This window comes from Phodopus roborovskii, unplaced genomic scaffold, assembly GCF_943737965.1.
Source record: "Phodopus roborovskii unplaced genomic scaffold, PHOROB, whole genome shotgun sequence".
Lineage (NCBI taxonomy): Eukaryota > Metazoa > Chordata > Mammalia > Rodentia > Cricetidae > Phodopus > Phodopus roborovskii.
This window is the reverse complement of record NW_026126648.1, coordinates 4,788,069-4,807,871: the sequence shown is the minus strand read 5'-3', so window position 1 is coordinate 4,807,871 and position 19,803 is coordinate 4,788,069. Positions and strand designations below refer to the sequence as shown.

At 42.5% G+C, this 19,803-nt stretch overlaps 1 protein-coding gene across 4 annotated transcripts in view; it reads left to right on the top strand.

Annotated features, from left to right (window-relative positions):
* Rbpj (recombination signal binding protein for immunoglobulin kappa J region) overlaps positions 1 to 19,803 on the top strand; it is a 187,828-nt gene that overhangs the window by 157,756 nt on the left and 10,269 nt on the right. For all 4 annotated transcript variants that reach the window (XM_051174035.1, XM_051174034.1, XM_051174037.1 and 1 more), the window contains 3 exons: positions 6,169 to 6,264; positions 14,702 to 14,867; positions 17,995 to 18,169. In XM_051174035.1, the coding sequence (XP_051029992.1) occupies positions 6,169 to 6,264; positions 14,702 to 14,867; positions 17,995 to 18,169 (437 nt within the window). The remainder of the gene's footprint in view (positions 1 to 6,168; positions 6,265 to 14,701; positions 14,868 to 17,994; positions 18,170 to 19,803) is intronic.

The window sequence follows — 19,803 nt, the reverse complement described above, 5'->3', positions numbered from 1 at the left end:
TTACTGGTCCAAGAACAAGAAAGAGAGCATTACTGCAGACCCTGCAGATGCCAAAGGCTAATAAGCAAATGCAACTCTTAGTCCATTTAGTAACTTCTGAAGAAATGCTTAAGTATCTTAAACTGACAGTCTAAGCTTGTTCAGGAAGAGGTTGACAACCTTATCTAAAGAAACTGAATTTGTTATTAAAGCTTTCCAACAAAGAAACTGCAGGCATAGGCTGGCTTCACTGCTGAATTCTACAGTGTGCTTAAGGAAGAAAATGCCACTAGATAACCTTTCTAAAAGTGGAGAGAGGCTGTAGTTCCTAGTTAGTCATTCTGTAAGGACAGACTACTCAGTTAGCTAAGGTAGACAATGCTTGTAAACATTACTTTCTGACAACATTATAAGACAGTAAAACTGTAGGCTAACATCTCATGAGCAAAGATTTCTATTTTGAGGACATTCTATTCCATTAGTCATAATGTTACTAAAAACATTATGAGAAAGTAAAACTATAGACTAATGTACCATATGAGCAAAGATTTCTATTCAGAACTTCAAAAAAGGATTGCAGCCTTCAATCACAAATCCTAGAAAATGCAAGCCGCTCTTTCTGACAGAATAAAGGGTTTCAGAGACTCAGAAGGACAGCCTTGGGCAACTGAGAATCTCTTATGGTGGTGGTGTAGTGTGCTCATGCTGAAACCACCACGAGGTATGCCAGTTAGATCTCAATAAAAACTTAACATTTTAGTTAGTAACCCTTTTACATCTGAGAAAACCTGAGAGACTGCTGGGGGAGAAGTCCACTAAGCGTTATTTCTCTCAAAAAGAAAGGTAGATGCTTTCATTGCCAATGCAAACTTAGCAAAGCCAATCTAATGGCAAATGCAAATTGAAACACATTTTGCCGTAATTAGTTTTATTGAGTACAAACTTAGAATTGGGATATTTTTCTCATTAATTTTTATACTAAACTTAGTACTACCTAATACTTGGAAGTTACATTTTTCTGTTTCTCCTTTGAAGCAATTTCTTACTTGGCCAAAAATACTTTAAAGGAGTTTGTTTCCACTGGGTTATAGAGAGTGTGATTTGGGGGCTCGGTCTTCTCTTTTAGGTAACTGTCAAGGCCTGCCCTGAGCTGTTCTTTTCTAACTCCTGTTTCCATAGTAAACAGTGTGGGTGGAGAGTCTCTCATTGGGGGTGGGGGCTTCTTTCTACACTATTTACATTTTAATTAAAAGCACTTAAGCATGCCTGAATTTGTTATTCTTAAGAGTTACATTGTGTGTGTGTGTGTGTGTGTGTGTGTGTGTACACATTTGTGTGTTGTTACACTGTGCTTGTAGAAGTGGGAAGTCAGCTTGAGAAAGGAGAATATTCTCAGTTCCCACAGGTGGGTCCTAGGGATAGAAGTCTGCACATTCTTTCAGAGATAGCTTTGTTAATTTACTCCTCATAACTGCAGACTCTAGCAGCTAACTCAAGCTCTTACTAGAATTGGTTTAGTAGCAGAGGAGTTCCTTTGTAAGGTATACCACCACTTTAAAGTTTGTATGACTGTTAGAATGATGTTTTGTTCTCTCACCCAGAATATCTTGTGGTATCAGGAGTAAAGCTTTTCAGAGAGCCTGTCTGTGTCTTCTCTTGCACTTATGGAGACACCACTCTGTTCTTAAAAGTCCCATTCGTGAGACACATAAACCATGTAATTTTACGCTAGGACGATAGCTGTTTTGACCAGTCTTTAGTAGTCACTATTCTCTCTGTTTAATTTGTTATTGTGTGGGGGACATCATGTGTCAGTCACACTTTCTCTGTTTAATTTGTTACTGTGTGGGGGACATCATGTGTCAGCCACACTTGTTTGGAGATGAGACAACAACTTTCAGGAGTAGGTCAGTCTCAAGATGGTCAGGCTTGCAAGGCAATCTCTATTTGCTGAGCCATTTTCCTACCCACCCCCCTGTATTTTACATAATAAGATGCCGTTCTTTCTTCTGTATATATTTTTGTGTAATAGGATGTTTTAATACATTAATTCTTATTATGTAAGACAATCTTGTATAAATGTAATTATAAACTTGATAAGTATTGCTGTGTATGGTTGATGAAGCAGCTCTCATGTCAAAGGAATAATAATAAAAAAAAAAGGGGGGGCAAGGTTAATCAGTAGCAATATATTAAGTGACCATGGCCCAGAACATTTATTTAAGTCTCTCCATGAAGTTTTTATGGTAACAGAACAAAGAAAGTTATAAATCAAGGGATTTTTAAAAATACATTGATGGAGCCAGGCGGTGATGGCACACACCTTTAATACTAGCATTTGGGAGTCAGAGGAAGGCAAATCTCTCAAGTTCAAGGCTAGGCTGGTCTACAGAGCTAGTTCCAGGATGGCAAAGGCTGCACAGAGAAACCCTGTCTCAATAAAAACCAACCAAACAACATCAAAACTCAAAAAAATACATGGATGGAAACCTCAGAGAAGCAGGTTGCAGCAAGATGGGGAGGTGGGCCCGGTATGCTATCTTAGTCTTTGGTGGAAAATCTAAAAGATTTTTATGGTTGTCGGAGTGTCCGGTCTGGCTTGACACAGAGGTTGTAGAAATATCTGTTTGCTGGTGGGCTTAGATAAACCCACAGGTTGAGAACCGCTGCGTCACACTGAATTAGCACAAGCTGACCACAGGTGAAGGGAGCCTGAAGGTAAGACAGCAGCAGAGCAGGAAGGCACCTGGCATCCCTAGAGTTCACGGTGACAGGGCTGGACATCAAGGCAGTGTCCTGACTGTCCAGTGCTCACTCTAGAGACCTCTCTAACCTTTCTCTCTGCACACACAGTGAGTGGTTATCTACAAAGTAAATTTGCAGAGTTGTAAGACACAGGAGTGTTCGTGGCTCATATCTTACAGACTGGCTTTAAAAGGAGGGGGGAAATCACAAGAGTGATTAGAAAGAATTTGTTTCTTAGCTATGTGGTAAGATTTCAAGCAGTTTACTCTTCTGTCCACTAATAACTCATGTAGGATGGAGGGACATTTTGACTTTTTTAGAGCAGAAATGAAATGATACGTCTTTCTAGGATCAGACTCTCCAATTTCTTCAGCTTTGGTGACCAAGGGTGCTGGGAATTTGTTTACTATTGGTACTATTCCTATACTGTCCACGTCAAAATTAGCCCTTGAGGAAAGTTGTTCACAGAAAACAAAACAAACAAACAAGCCTTCCTTAAGGAAAAAGATTTTGGTTTAATCTGCAAGAGGCCATCTGGCAAGTCCCTGTTGCAGAGAACTATTACTAATGACTACGACCAGACTCTACTTGCTGTTCCATTTGTACTAAATGAAGGGAACAAGGAAGCTGAAGCTGTCTGCCATACGCAGCCATATAACACTGGAGCTGCTTCTAGTACTAAACACTATACAGTGCCAGGCACCTAGAGAGCAGCAGCCGTCACTGAGTCCCACACGGACGGGAAGGTGGATGTGTGCTATCAGAAGCCATGCTGCCCAAGTTGAATAAAATGGCCAGTAGCACCCTAAGTCCTTCTTCCAGCTTGCCTGCAAAGTTTTGTGGGAGTCCCCATCCCCGTTCTCCCCTGCAGCCTGTGTAGTTCAGAGCTTGGAGAGGCTCTTTAAAGAGAGCAGTGCTGATATCTGTAACCTCCTGGCAGGAGCTACTCCTCAGTAGGGTTTAACTTACTTTGCGGTATGCCCCTCCCCCAGAGTTAAGATTCAGACCCACAGAGCTGTGGCCTTTGTACTTGCAGTAAGTAGTACAGCTTTGTCTTTGAGATTGCTTCACTACTGAGCCTCACATCCTGACTTGTGTGTCTTTCAGGAAAGTTCACCTTCCCCGTTCCTAACATGGTCACGCGCGGTCATATGCCATCGTCAGGGCTGTTGGATGTATTAGTGCTTGCTTAGAAAAATAACTAGCACAGCTCACCGCTCAGTGTCAGTCTTTCAATACTGACATTATCTCTAGAAAGAATCTGTCCTGTCTCAGGTTCTTTTACTTGAAGCCTCTATAGTCTGACTGGGATATAGGCAAACCTGATAAACCCTTAAGTGGTAGCTAAACCAGGGTCCACAAATGTTAGTAGAGTGTAGTTTGGAAATATGCTTACAGCCAAAACTTTCCAAGTACATAGCTGTTTCTCAAGATCCTACCTGGGACTTTTGTACAAATTTTGACAAAGTGTTGGCTTTCTCTTGACTTTTTGTTTTTATCTTGTTTTGTTTGTTTATGCTTTTGTCCTTTTTTCATGTATACTAGGGAATCTCCATCAATCTCTCTATTCTTTTGAGCCAGTCTTTTAAATAAATCCAGGACTTGCTAGTATAGCTGGTCTTGCTCCGGGAATCTCCTGGCGCTTGCAAGGCTGTAATTACACACGGGTCGCCACGTTTACCTGGCATGTAACTGAGTTCTTGCGAAGGTTTTATCCACTGAGCCATGTTCCCAGCCCACCTTGTGTTGAGTTTTAGCGCCCCTCACCCCCAGTCTCGCCCCCTATTCCCTGACCTAGACAGACGCTGTCTCCCGGCTTTCTGTGCACACCTTTGCTAGTAGTGCCCTGCTGCGTCTGTTCTGTCCCAGTCTCTCCACGCACACTGGCACACTTTCAGGTGTCTTGCCGCTAAAAGATTTTTTTCTCAGTAAGAACAAATGTCATTTAGGTTATCTAATTTGACCCATTTGGCCACCCTGAGCTAACTGGGTTGTGTTAGCGCCCAATTTTCAGATCTGAAAATAAAAGCTAGGCGAGAGGCTCAGTGGTTTGTCCAGGCCCTTTAGTGACAAGTGACAAGAAATCTATAATTCCCTATATTTAATAGCTTTTGACAGTTGACAGCCTATTACTGTTGCTTGGGTATATGTCTGTGTGGTGTGTTTGTCTTTATAGAGGAATTAAAATTTAGTAAGATCTTGATTATCCTAACTTAATTTTTTTTTTTGTTTTCGTTTTTTCGAGACAGGGTTTCTCTGCGCAGCCCTGGCTGTCCTAGAACTTACAGACCAGTGTCTTGGTGTTTGTTTCCATTGCTGTGAAGAGACACCATGACCACAGCAACTCTTATAAAGTCAGCATTTAATTGGCTTACATTTTCAGGTCTTTAGTCCATTGTCGGCATGTAATAAGCAGACATGGTGCTGGACACTGAGCAGAAATTCTTGCATCTTGACTTGAGGATGGGAGATCTCAAAGCTCCCTCCCACAATGACACATTTCCTCCAGCGAGGCCACACCTCTAATAGCAACAGTCCCTTTGGGGGCATTTTCCCCCAAACCACCACAACCAGGCTGGCCTCAAACTCAGATTATCTGTCAGCCTTTGCCCTCCAGAGTACTGAGTGCAAAGACAAGTGTCACCGCCACCCACCGACGCTTAAATTTTGTGTAAGAGTCCCGTGTCTTCCCCCTCCCCCACCCCATGTGTGGCACTTAGCCCTGGCAGGATGATTGAGTGAATAAATATGCGCTGAAGTTTGTATAAAACATTTGCTCAGTAAGCATGTTGCAGTTTTAATTTGATGTAATATTGAGTTTTTTTTAAAAGTTGAGTACAATTTTCAGCAATTTCAATTAGCCTCTGAATTTAATATATTGCACGACATCCTTTGGCCAATTATATGTATGTGTATAAGTGACAGATCCTTCTCAAACTTTACACCGGCCTGTTAGTTTGGGACCAGGCAATAGCAATTTTGGGGATTTGATGTTTTGTTGAGACTTAAGAAGTGAAAGGGTCCATGAACAAGGTAAGCTATAGCAGTGCAAAGCTGTCATCTGTGTGTGTGTGTGTGTGTGTGTGTGTGTGTGTGTGTGTGTGTGTGTGTGTGTGTGTCGTCTGTCTGTCTGTCTGTCTATTAATTTTTCGAGACAGTTTTTTCCTGTGTAACAATAGCCTAGGCTGTCCCAGAACTTATTTTGTAGATCAGGCTGGCCTTGAACTCACAAAGATCTGCCTGCCTTTGCCTCCTAAGTGCTGGGACTAAAGGTGTGTGCCACCATACCCAGCTGTACGTTAATTTGTAGCAACAACAATGCAGAGTGGACATGGGTATGTATTGTCTTTGTACACAATTCTTTAGGGTGGCTCATGTACTTGTTTATTTTCATTTTCATCAAAGTATCATCCCTACAATAATAATGTTTATATTTGATTTCAGGGAAGCTATGCGAAATTATTTAAAAGAACGAGGGGATCAAACAGTACTCATTCTTCATGCAAAAGTTGCACAGAAGTCATATGGAAATGAAAAACGGTAAGATTATTGGGGATTTTTGAGCAAATAGATACTTATTGTACAATTTACATATGATTTATATTTTTGTCTGGGGCTATATTTATTACTGGGCTTATTTGCATAGTAGAAAATGAAGAGGAGACTTATCTCTTAAAAGGGACAAACCCTGAACGGTGGTATGTTCAAGTCAGAAAAATTTAGTAATTTTACAAAATTATGTCTGTTTTTCTTTGGGGCTGTGTTCCAAGAGCCTCAGTGACACATTAGCTCATTTGCAAAGCAGTTTCCCTTTGGGGACAAAGTGTAATTTGATAAACAACTGCAACCTCCCCTCCCCCGGTGCCCTTTTAAGAGGGAAGATACAGTTGTGACACAATTCTGTAATCCTCCACACTGGAGATGCTGTGGCCAGGAGGATGGCAAGTTCAAACCTGCTCTGGGTTACAGAATGAGTGTCAATCCAGAGAAGTCTAGGGATGGGCTGGAGACATGAACCGGTGGTTAAGAGCACTTGCTGCTCTTCCAGGGACCCTCTATAAAGCTCCCGTCTCCACTCCTGGGGCCGTGACTCCAGCTCCTGGGGAACCGGCCCCCTCTTCTGGCCCCCATGGCACGCATGCACGAAATCTTCTTTTATTTTTTTTGGAGCAGGGGGCTTTGGAGCCTGCCCTGGAACTTGTTCTGTAGACCAGGCTGACCTCAGACTCACAGATCCACCTGCCTCTGCCTCCCTAGTGCTGAGATCAAAGACGTGCACCATCAACACATCTTTTTTAAAAGATCTGGGGATACAGCTCAGTGATAGAGGGTGTGCCAGTGTGCACAGGGCTCTGGGTTCAGTTCCCAGTGCCACGACAGGCAGGCAGGCAGGCAGGCAGATTTTGTACAGATAATACATAATACATAGTAAAGGCTAAAAGACTGTAACTGTACCTGTGTTTGAGGGCCATTTAAGTTAAGCTGTGGAGCCATTCTACAGAGCTCCCAATTCCTTAACCCTGTACATGGTAGTTGAGAAAGCTCATCTGTCGCATGCGTATGGCAGCCGTGCGCATCGATAGGCCCACCCACCTGCTTTGGAGGCCAGGTCAGGAGGATGACTGAGCCCAAGAATTTCTGGGCCACATTGCAAGGTCCATCTAAGAAAAAGAAAGACAGATCTCCTTCATACTCAAACCTAAATGGCCACTACAGAAATTACCTGTAAAGGTATTTATTATCAATGTCATTTCTGTGTAGTCGCTTTCATGAAAACTCCTACATCTCATTGTGTTTGGGGTAATTATGGATTTGTTGTTCTTTGGGTTGTTTTTTATTAATTGGTGTTGGAGATCAAGCCCAGGGCTTCATGCATGCGGCGTACATGGTCTACCACTTGGTCACACCCTCAGTTCAGCACCCCAGTTCAGTGCAGCCACTCAGCTGCAGCTGTCACAGAGTGGACTGATGGCAGTGCCCGGAGCTGGCCTGCTGGACCGGGTCATTGCTGCCTCAGAGCCTCATCTCTGCTGTTCCCACGCCATCGTCTCTCTGACAGCATGCTTTGTTAAGCATTTATGGGTGAAGATAGCATGCTTGGGGCTGTGGTATCAGAAGTTTTGGGATTGGCCAGGGAGGGTACCTAACTAGCAGAAGGGATGGATATGTGGGTTTGGAGACTGGGTTGAAAAGAATGAGAAAGTGTAGAATGTGTGGTAAAGGAAATACAAATGTTTAATAAATACGGATTGCAGTGGCTTATGAAGCCATTGTAAGCATTTTAACAATTGCCTTTTATTGCAGTACCCTGTTTTCACCTATTATTAGTCAGTCCATAACCACAGTTAAATACTTGAAGAATCTAAGCTTTTGACCTATCCCCCCCTCCCCAACAACAGAAGCAAAACCAACTTGATGTTACAGTAACTACTCTCCATTATCTTGAATTATGTGTACTGTTAATGTTTCCAAGGTAAAGATGCTACTTTACAGGGAGAGCCCGTTGGCTTACTCTGTGTATGTAAGGCATGAAGGCCCTCCTTAGTGCTTCACAGGATAGGACATGATCAGGAAGTCTGCTCCATGATCTCTGAGATGAAAAGAAAGTACAGCTTTTGAATTGATAGTTATTCTCCAAGAGGGTGAGCAGTGGGAACGGTGTCTAGGGTCTGTGCACCCGCTGTGGCAGTTCTCATTCACCTTTTCTAGCTTTGCTGCACAGGTGGTGGTGGGACTCACAGGCCTTCCTCATATGAAGTGAGCTCCTAAGGTGTGCGTCATACCCAGTAAATGACATGTGAAACTCGGCCACTCATTCGTAGCTAACTGCCATTTTGTTCATGAAGTTGGCACTAGACATTCAGGTTTGGGTCTGTGTCTGTTTGTTATTTATTCATTTGTTTGTTTGAGACAGGGTTTCTGTGTGTAGCCTTGGCTGCCCTGGAACTTGAAATTTAGTGTGTTTGTGTAGTGTTTAGCACAAAACAGTTCTTACCTTAATTCTGGAGCCAAGCATGGATGGTCATGGCCCAGGCACACAGGGTTAGGTTGCTTCACGTGTTGTCTTGTAGTGTGAATGTGGTTTGTCAGGGTTTATAGCTACAGAACAAAAGGTCACAAATGCAAACTTCATGGTTAGGTGGGTTAGAGCAAAGGCGGTGCTGCTGTCTGATGAGACTCTTAGCCATTGTTGGTGAAAGGTGTGTCTGATGGCAATGCTCTAACAGATTTTACATGACATGACAGTCAGTAGCAAAGCTCATAGTCAGACCCTGGTAGGCAGTGAATGGTTGTCCAAGAGTCGGAAGGTAGCTCAAGAGCCCTGGGTCTATAACATCCCAACTGCCCACAGCCATTGCATTCTAATAAGCCAGTCACTCACTGCCAGCCTCGGTGACAGGGACTGTAGTTCACGCTGGCCAGTTGTCTAAGGAGAACAGGAGTGCTTCTCGCTGCTAAAGAAAGCTGTGCAAGGCCAATACTGAGCCAGAGAAGTCTTCTGCCCAAGCTAGGGTGGAGCATTTAAGGGAAATGAAGATAGGGGACTCTGAACAAGCCTGTGTTCCCATTGCTTAGCTAGCCTTGGTGCCAGAATTGGAGGAATTCTGTAGTTATTTTTTTTCCCATTAAGTGAAATTCCAAAGGAATACACTATCACCTGGATTCAGTGTTGATGCTGACTTACTTCTTAGTAGGTTGAGTACTCCTTGTGAATGTCACTGAGTCTCATCCCATCATCGCCATTGATTAGAGGAGACCAGTGTAGACCTCACTGAAGCATGGGGCAAACATGTTAATCAGGGGCTACAAACATGGGGAGTACTGTTTCTGCTTTTCAGTGGCTGGAGCTTAGAGAAAGCGCTAAAGCAGTCAGGCCTGTTGCTGCATGTAACCCTTTTTAGAAATTGTTAGGTGCCAGTGTAAGAGGGCCTGTAAAAGATAGCTGTAGTATTTAATCTCACGGTGGATGGCTGAGGCCTAGTGAAGTAATAAAAGGATTTGTTAGTCACAGTAGGAAGTGTGGGGCCACAGGACTGCAGTGACTTAGCAAGTCATTGTAAATGTTTTAGATTGCCTTTCATTACAGTAGCCTGTTTTACCAGCTTTTATTTGACTACAGCTTAGTCGGTCCATAACCCCAGTCAAACACTTGGAAAAATCTTAGGTTTTTTTTTTTTTTTTTTTTACCACCCCCCCCCCATTAAGTTAATTAAAAGAATGGAAAAACCACCTTGATGTTAGAGCAACTCCTTTCCAATACCTTTTGAGTCATGTGTATTGTTAATATTTTCAAGGTGAACACACTGCTTTACAATACAGTTAGAACCCTGTTGGTTTGGAAAGGAAGAAAGAGAGACAGAGACATCTGCCCTCCTATGACTGGCTCTTTGGCTGAGGTTTCCTTGTAGATTAAAAGAAGTGATGGGTCTGGTCTGCACTCTGGAAAGAGGAAGGTTCACCCTCCTTGTTGGTCCAGGCACAGGCATAAGGCGTGAGGTAGCCTGGGGACATGACCGCAGACACTTTGGCCATGCCGCTGTCATAAAAAACAGTTCCGGTGACTAATGCTAAAAATGTCTGGCCAGGAAATTCCATTTAAAAATCTTAAATTATTCTTTGTATTAGCATCTGTGTCTCATATTTGGTACACACATTGATAGTATTCATCTATTTTACTTTGTCATTAAAGAGCAGTAGATGGTTTTTAAAAGACCAAACTTCTTAGAAAGATTGTTTTCCTCTAGAGGCTGTGTTGATTTGCCTCTTGTTATTAATATTCATTCAGTGTCGTCTCCTGGAGAGCAGGCAGTTATTCTAGAGGTGCTCTGGGTGTAATCACTAACTACACTTAGACTCTGATTGTAAGGTCTCACTAAGGACCGTGTTAACTTGTGCCAGGGACTCCCACATAGATGTTACTTCAGATGATGCCAGTGGCAAGTTTAATAGCTAAATAAAAGCTCCTTTTAATTGTATACGTACTGCCACCAAGTGGGAGAGAGCAGCATTGCGTGTCAGTTGAGAGATGCTGGAAATGAGGAGAAAGGAAAAGAAAGGCTGCATGGTTTCAGAGTTTATAGCAGCCCTTAAAAGTCAGTGTCAAACACAGAAATGCACCTTAATTTTTCTTTGGTTAACTATTTGGGTGTTTATTCCACACTCCCTTCAATTTCCTTTTTCTTTATTTTTGTGTATATATTTATACTTTATCTGATTATCACTTCAGTTAATTTATTTTTAGGAGTGACAGTTTGGGGAGATTAAAGCTGTGATTTCATCTACATCTTGCAAAAGAATTGTTTCAATTCTGATGGATTTATTATTTTCTTGTCTTAGTTATTTTAAGTAATTCTAGTGGCTATAGAAAAATAAACAAGACATTGTCTCGAAAAGAAAAGAAAGAAAGAAAGAAAGAAAGAAAGAAAGAAAGAAAGAAAGAAAGAAAGGAAGGAAGAAAGAAAGGAAGGAAGAAAGAAACAGGGCTAGCACATAGGCTATTGAAGAGCCTTTATTTTTCTTATATTTATTGTAAGCTTGAAAAACTTTCGCTGGGCTGTGGTGGCGCACGCCTTTAATCCCAGCACACGGGAGGCAGAGGCAGGCGGGTCTCTGTGAGTTTGAGTCCAGCCTGGGCTACGGCGGGAGTGCCAGGACAGACTTGAAAGCAGTACAGAGGAACCAAAAAAAGGAAAGCTTTCCAGGTAGCATCTTGGTCAGTGGTTTGGGCTTTTTTGGTGTTGTTGTCTTGGGGGTTGTTTGTTTTGAGGCAGAGTCTGGTCGCCCTATAGCATTGGCTGTTCTGTTCTGGAACTCACTACATAGACCAGGCTGGCCTTGAACTCAGCAGATCTGCTTGCCCCCGCCTATGAATGCTTGGATTAAAGGTGCAAACCATTGTTCTAGCCAGCGTTCCTTTGCCGTGAAGAGACACCATGACAGACAGCTCTTACAGAGATTTAATTGGCTGGCTTACAGTTCAGAGGTTTAATCTATTATCACAGTGCCTTACAGGGGGACGTAGTCCTGGAGGAGCTGAGGGGTCTTCTTTTTGCTTCTGTTTTGTCTTTTTGAGACAGTTTCTCTGTGTATAACCCTGGCATCTGCTTTGTAGACCAGGCTGGCCTTAAGCTCACAGGAGCGCTTCGTCCTGAGCCTCAGGCAGCAGCAGGGGACTGTGCCATGCTGGGCATAGTTTGAGCACATGAACCCTCAAAGCCGCCCCCACAGTGTGGCACACGCCTCCTAATAGCGCCACTCCCCATGGGCCAAGCCTTCCAACACGTGAGTGTGTGTGTGGTGGGCATTCCTATTCAAGCAGCACAGCCACAATGCCCGCATTTGGTTAGTGCTTATATAAAGAACGTTAGTCTGTTTGAGTAGTTTTGGTTTTTTGTCCCTGTTGGATCCCCCACCCCCCTCGAGACAGGATTTCTCTGCTTAGCCCTGCCCGTCCTGGAACTCCCCTTCTGATCAGACTGGCCTCAAACGCACAGAGATCCAGCTGCCTTCCAAGTCCTGGGTGCCCAGCCTGTTTGGCTAATTTTATGCCATTTGTTTCCTGTATTTTATTGCAGCACTGTCATGCACACCTAAACATTCATTCCTTTGTCTTTTCACTGTTCCTATCGTCTTCAGATGTGAAATTAAAGTACATTTTGTGATGATTCATAGATCTTGACTACTAACTACATTTGGTATATTCTCTAAAAGCATGGTCATTTTAATTTGATAATATCAACTCACCAAGGAGTTTTTAATAATAATCAGTGTCCATTAAAATACTAACAAGGGATGAAGTTCCTAAAAGTACATTAGCCTAGGTATTTGAGATTTGTCAGCCCGTGCATTTGGTGGCCAGTGCCATTCAGGGCCCGAAAGAACCCTGGAATAGACATAAACGGGAACAGTTGTAAAGCATGCCCCGCCAGTGTAGACACCCGTCCAGACGGGAAGTCCGGCAGTGCCTTGTCTGTGTGACCGTGGTAGGTGTGGTCTCAAGTGTGAGCAGGCAGGCGTGAGGGCCCTCTTGTACTGCTCATTGGGTTTCACGGGGACTCACGACAGTGGTCCCTCTGGCTGACCCCTCCTTCTAACCAGCCCGCCTCTGAGTTTCCTCTTCCTTCGCTCTAGGTGCTGCAGTCACCTCCTTAGGGACGTCCCCTGGCCGCCCCAGCAGCCCACAGTTTAGCACCTACCCTGGCTTCAGTCTGCTAAGGACTTACTGCTAGCCAACTAACAGTCTTTACTTTAAACCCGTCTTTCCCCCTTGTCTTTCCTATTAGAGTGTAAGTTTGTTTTCTTTTATTTTTATGACTGTATTCCTGGTACCTGGAGGAGATAATACGTAATTTAGAGAACTAATAGATACTGAATAATCTCTGCTCAATTCTTGTAAGTTACATGTGTCAGTTACTTGGAAAATCGTCTGGTTGGGGTTGACAAAAGGTGCCAGTACATTTGGAGGTTGTTCAGTACATGCTAATGTTGATTTGCTCAAGAGGAAGCCAACTGCTCACACCCCCACACCCCCCACGCACCTGAAACTGTATGCATAAGCACATACTTTGTTTCATTTTGGATTTTGGTTTTGATTTTAGTTTTGTGTTTGGTTTTTGTGTGAGACAGGGTCTCACTATATAGTTCAGGCTGTCCTGGAACTCACTGTGTAGCTAGACCAAGCTGGCCTTGAACTTACAGAGATGTGCTGGTCTCTGCTCCTGGGTGCTGGGAATTAAGGCGTGTGCCACCATGCCTGCCCAGTGACGTAATTTATTTTCTTTAGTCTGGGTTTTAGGTAAAACCTGACTTGCAGTATCAATTGACTGGAAGATGTCACAGGCCAGTAGGAGAAGCTTGAAAGGTGCATATATCCACATGCTTCTTATAACTGGGCTTGGCACAGGCGGGTGATATTTGTTACAGTTAGGCTGTTCTACTTATAGTGAGATAAACAAAATCAAGACATTTTTTCTATATTCATAACTATATAAAAAGTGGGAATTACCACATGGGCCTTTTTTAAAGAAAGGGGAGAAGGAAGTTAGTTATTTAGGTGAAAGATATTTCCTGCCTCTTAATTATATACCTGCTTCATTCATTTATGCTGTTTTCCTGGCTACTATAGTCATTTGAGTTTTCAGGCCCCTTAAAGAGACAGAACACAAATATTTTAAGATATGTACATGTCAATGGGTATCATTAGGCAAAAGTATATTATATATCATTGGGCAAGTACAATATGCTCTACATAACGAATGAATTCATAGTTTGAACTCTGCCTTTTGATGGTTAGGTTAAGACAGTATATTATGTGGAGAGAACGTGGGAAGTCAGGTTTTTTCTTTTTGGGGGGGGCACAGCAAGGCAGATCTGGTAGTAGTCTTGGGCTGAAAGAATACAGTGTATTTTTCCGTTTGGCCCAAGATGTTTCTCAGCCATGCATTCCAGGTGTTCAGGGGTTAAGATGCATAAAAAGCACAGACTTGTTGTAGAGCTCATATCAAGTAGCCTGTTTTCTCTTTTCCTGAGTTGCCTCACTTGAGGTGTTGCTTTAATGCTGTTTTCCAGGTGAGTTGACAAAGTTAAATATAATACACGAGAATAGCATTGAAATTATTGATGCTCTTATCTTGACTTGAACTTAATTAGTAATCACAGATTCTGTGGTGCTCTATTGTTTTGCATTTGCCCAACTCCAATACAATTGCTCAGAGCCTTGAGCTGTGAGAATTCAAAGGGAAGCTTCTCGAAGCAGGACTAATAACTGATGGTGTAATGCTCAGATTTTACTAGAACAGAAAGTTTGTATTTCAGTCCTTTTGACATGATTATTCACTTTATAGATGACTTCACCAAAATGCTTTGTTAGGAACAAACTTAGTACATTGAAACACGATTTTTGAATTAATATATAAAAAGTGAAGTGCTCTTGAATTTAATTGTTTTCCTGGCCCTCCCCGCCCTCTTTTCCTTTCAGATTTTTCTGCCCTCCTCCTTGTGTGTATCTTATGGGCAGTGGTTGGAAGAAAAAAAAAGAACAAATGGAACGAGATGGTTGTTCAGAGCAAGAGTCTCAACCCTGTGCATTCATTGGAATAGGAAATAGTGATCAGGAAATGCAGCAGCTGAACTTGGAAGGGAAGGTAAATTCAAAGTGTACATTTCTGCATTCAGTTTTGCAATATTTATTTTAGTTTTTTTTTTCTCATCAGTGTTTATGGTGTTTTTTAAAATGCTTTTGGTAACAACTGTTAAAATGTGTGTATCGGGATCAAAAGCCTACCTGCAGGACAGCTATGTGTGGTGACTCATGGAGTGTGTGTTAGCGTCTACAGGCAGCACTGGGACACTATTCTACCTTCTTGACTGCCTTAGCTGAAGTCACACTGGAGTCTAATAGCTTAGGAAACAAGCCCCTCGTTTTCTGACTGGCAGGATTGAGATGCCCAGGTATTAGTGAAAATACATTCCTCAGCTGTGGTTTGTTCTGTCCTTTTAATCTTCACCCCTCACTGAGAAACGGCTGCCGACACGGGGCAGGTAGATCTGGGTATAGTATAGTGACCCGTGTCTGACCAACACAGCAGCAGTGCAGAACACAGATTGCTCAGAGCACACTGTACCGCTCGGCTGACAGTAACAGTCGGTACACAGCTTTAGTTCAGGAAGGTGGTGCGTCCATTTATTACACTTCCTCGTGTCCACTACTTTCCCTTAATACGTAGAAAATGGTTCTGAGCTCAGTAACCACCTAACATTTTAAGTAGCATGTAAAGCAGTTTTCTTATGTAATAACTCTTTGTTGGCTAGCTTGGCGTTTATAAATTTTGTGACTCTATGACAGGATGGTCTACAGTGTTGATGTGAGATATTAATTAGCATTCCTGATTACAGTTAGTCATGTTCAGAGAGTACTAAGAAGCCATACAGCTAACCTTCAAATTGACTATTTGTATGCCATTATGTTTCTGTAGTTTTTAATCAATAACGTAGGTTTGGTATAATGAGATTTTTTTTTTTTAATAGTGAATGCTTATTGTAAAAGAAAATAGAGCGGTAAAGCCATTTTAAATTGTGACTGTTGAGCCTAAAAAATACTTTACAGAGGGTTTGATCTATTGTTCTGTTGTTATGATTTCTGTAGTTACATAGAGCATACTCTACCCCTAGACATGCAATTCATTAATGAGTAGAAAAGTCGGTAGTAAAAAGCCAAGGGTCTAGCTATCAGTATGTGTAACTGTGTTGATTGAACCTCATTCTTAATTTAACTAGTTCTAGCTTTCAGTCATCTTACCTCCCAGCAAGATAATACTAAAGCAGCCAACCAACCAAGCAAGCAACCAACCAATAGCGTCATTGATTGTCTCTCCCTGGATACTGGTACTAAGCTCCTTGGAGGCTGCGTCAGGTCAGCTTGAAGTAGATCCTTCTGTCAGCCCATGTTAGACCGTGTCACTCAGTCCTACACGTTGGGATGCAAGCGAGGGTAAAGGACCCCTCAGAGGAGACACGGTGCCCTCCTGCCCTGTAGGACCAGGGGTGACGTGAAGGCTCGGCAGCAAGTGCCTTTACTCAGGTGTCAGAAGCTTGTGTCCACCGTTTATTCACGCTGGACAGTGTCCTCGTTCTTGACGTAGACCACACCCGGTCATGTTAGCACGCCAAACTAAGCGAGCTTTTTTTAGGCTTTCCCACGGGGGTGATGTAGTTCCCGTGTTTAGGTACACTTTTCATCTTTCTTTCGGTGACTTATCTGCTTTGGACATTGACTATGTACATCCTATGTTCTAAAGCAAAACAGTTCTAAATTTGACCTTTAGCTAGTATTTTTTTTTTTAAAAAAAAAAATATGGCTTATGTGTGAGTTCAGAGACGGCATGTCTCAGTACAGAAGAGACACTGCAAAGGGCTATTGTGTTTCGCTTTTATTACTGTTGTCTTACTTTTGCCTTTTACACGGCAAGGCCTTTCACAATTTCGAATATTCAGGATCCCAGTTATATTTCCTTGTGTGCCTGTGTTACACTGTTTTCATCGTTACTAGGCATGCACATTAGTAAACTGTAAGGACAAGAGCTAGAATTCACTAAGTACTTTGGGAGAGGAGCACTCATTTTGACAAGTGCACATTTTAAAAGGAGCACACAGTAGTAGCTGGAATAAGTTTGGACAGTTTGCCCTGTTTGGTAAAGGAAGTCAGTGTTTTAGCTCAGGCCCTCCCAGTTCACCGTGATCACGAGTTCCAGGACCATTACATACAGGCGAAACAGCAGCATTTCAAGGTATTGCTGCTTTTGGGCAAGTGAGGGTTTTCTCTTGTATCTTTAAGCTTGGTTCTTATGGTAATGTTGTGATAAACGAAGTTTATCTGTTTTTAAAATAGTTCTTTAGTATACCCTTGAAGATAAGGTAGATGTTTAATCGTCCCGTTCTCTCTAGCGCTGTTACCACAGCATTCAGTCATATAAAGAGAAACATAGCATGAGCTACTGCGAAAACTGCAACCAACAGTTTTCACACAATTCTACTAAGCTACGATAGTCTTACTACTTCTATGTAGCTATAACATTGAATGTTGATTCTGTGGACATGTAAAGCTACATAAAACAAAGGCTTTAAAAAGTAGATGTGGATCATAGGCGATTTTCCCTGGAGTAAATGTAGTCATTTTTGTATGGGACTAAAGAGGTATTCAAATTAATGCTTTTGCAGGTTAGTGTTATGTAGATACCTGGAAGAGTCTCGGCCTATGTTGCATGTTCTGCTGCCCTTGGCCCCGATGGACTTGTAGGAGCCAGCCACATCCATCCCGTGGATCCTCACCCACAGTCACACTTGGGAAGACCAAGTCCTCAAGCTCCGCTTTCTTTGTCCACAGCTGTCAGAGAGAGCTGGGTTCCTAGATGTGTGGCTATTTTCATATTGCTTCTTTTGAGTTGACTTAGGCAGTGCTTTTCCTGCTTCCTGTAGTAAGTGGGCTTGGGTAAGCTGAGGAAGGGAATGGAGGGCAGCTTTGTTGACGGCTGTAATGCTCAGCTCCCACCCCTGAACACTGAGATGTTCTGACTAAGCTCACTCTTTCTTTCCTTGCCCATTGTTTGTTCTGAAAACTTGGAGAGGTTTCTCTTTAGTGCGCAATGTGAACAGTTCATTGGCTGACCCATAGTGGGCTCATCCGTGCCGGGTCAGATGTGGCCGCACCCCCTGAGCGGACGGTGCGTAACCTCAAGGTTTGCTGCTGTTAACACCACTGCTTTTCTTTCCCAGAACTACTGCACAGCCAAAACATTGTACATATCTGATTCAGACAAGAGAAAACACTTCATGTTGTCTGTAAAGATGTTCTACGGCAACAGTGATGACATTGGCGTGTTCCTCAGCAAGCGGATAAAAGTCATCTCCAAACCTTCCAAAAAGAAGCAGTCATTGAAAAATGCCGATTGTATGTATGCTAATTTTCTTATTCGTTCCCAGTTATCATGTTACATTAATGAGACAAATGTTTTAAAACTTAAATTCATTGTTTACTACTTTATTTATTTATTTTTGGCCTGACTGTGATTTAAATTTAAATGAAAATAAGGAGTGTCTGGCTTAATTCATTCTCAGTTGGTGTTCTGAGAATCTGTTACTTCATTAGGGTTACCTTAGAGTGGTTTCTTTCTGTCCCAGGGAAATGGAGGGACTCTTCCCCTTTTGGCTCATTGACTGGGAGGGAAGATAAATGCTGACTATAAGCACCTGACACTGTGGGCCAGTGATAATAAATGTCCTACTGTGCCCAAGGTAGTTCCCATTCCAAAAGAGTCTGTCCTTCCGGAACGGCACAGGTGCCCGTTTCCAAGCATCTCACTAAGCCCTGGAAAGCCAGGTCAGGCACTAAACCAAATGTCTAACGGACAGGAGCGGCTGTCCCCTTGGCAGATTGTCTGGGTTCTGCTAGTCAGTCTACATTTCAGCACGTCTGGTTGGCTGGCTTTCAGGTTTTTTGTCGTGTAAACTTTTAAATGTATGTAAAAGGAGGAAGTATCCCGAGGCAGCAATCTCCCCGACCTCAGTAACTTCACTCACTCTGTTTGTGCTTGGTCGCCAACAGCACCTCTTCCCCTTTAACTTCTGGAATATTTTGATGTAAATCTCCAACATCCTAAACTTTCAACTAACATTTCTGTAGTACTGCCTCTCCATGCACGGCTTTTCTCAAAGCACCATGCCTCACAGAGTTGACGTCATTTAATGTCATTTAATATTCCATGAGTAGATTAGTCCTATGTCTCAACAATCTTTTTCCATGTACACTTTGTTGTTGTTATGTTGTGTTCCATTTATAGTTGGCTTGTTCAAACATAGAATTAAGTAAGGCCTGTAAATTTTAGTCTGTGGTAGACTTTTGTATCTCCCTGCTCTGATATAAGTTACTCGCTGAAGACACTGGGTCATTTAGAATCCCATGGAGTTTCTCATACTCTGAATTTGGCTCATCACTTGTTCCTTTGCCTTAGCTTTTCTATGGCCTGGTGATTAAACCTTTTAAAATTAGCTGGGCGTTCTTACTGGCTTAGACATCATAGAATATCTCCTTTTTGTCACATTGAGACTGTAGTAATGAGCTGGGGTGGTTGCTCAGAGGGTAGGAGCACTGACTGCTTTTCCACAGGTCCTGAGTTCAATTCCCAGCAACCACATGGTGGCTCACATCCATCTGTAATGAGGTCTGATGCCCTCTTCTGGTCTGCTGACATGCATGCAGACAGAACGCTGCATACGTAATAAATAAATAAAAACAAAAGATGGTAGTAAGTTCAGCAGTTTAATTGTCTCCTAAGGCTCCTGAGAAACCTGCACACCAGTGCTTCAGGGACCTTTACTTCATCGAGGTGTACAAAGTACTGATTTTCTAATCCTTTTATATAACTTCCACATACTTAGATGTATTTTACTCCATGCAGACTTTATTCCTATCAGTTATTTAATGTGGGAAATTCCACACACACTGAAACAAACAGGATTACATAATAAGTGGAAATCCTACCTTCAATAGTGACCTTAATTTCAGGCCAGTCTTATTTCATCATA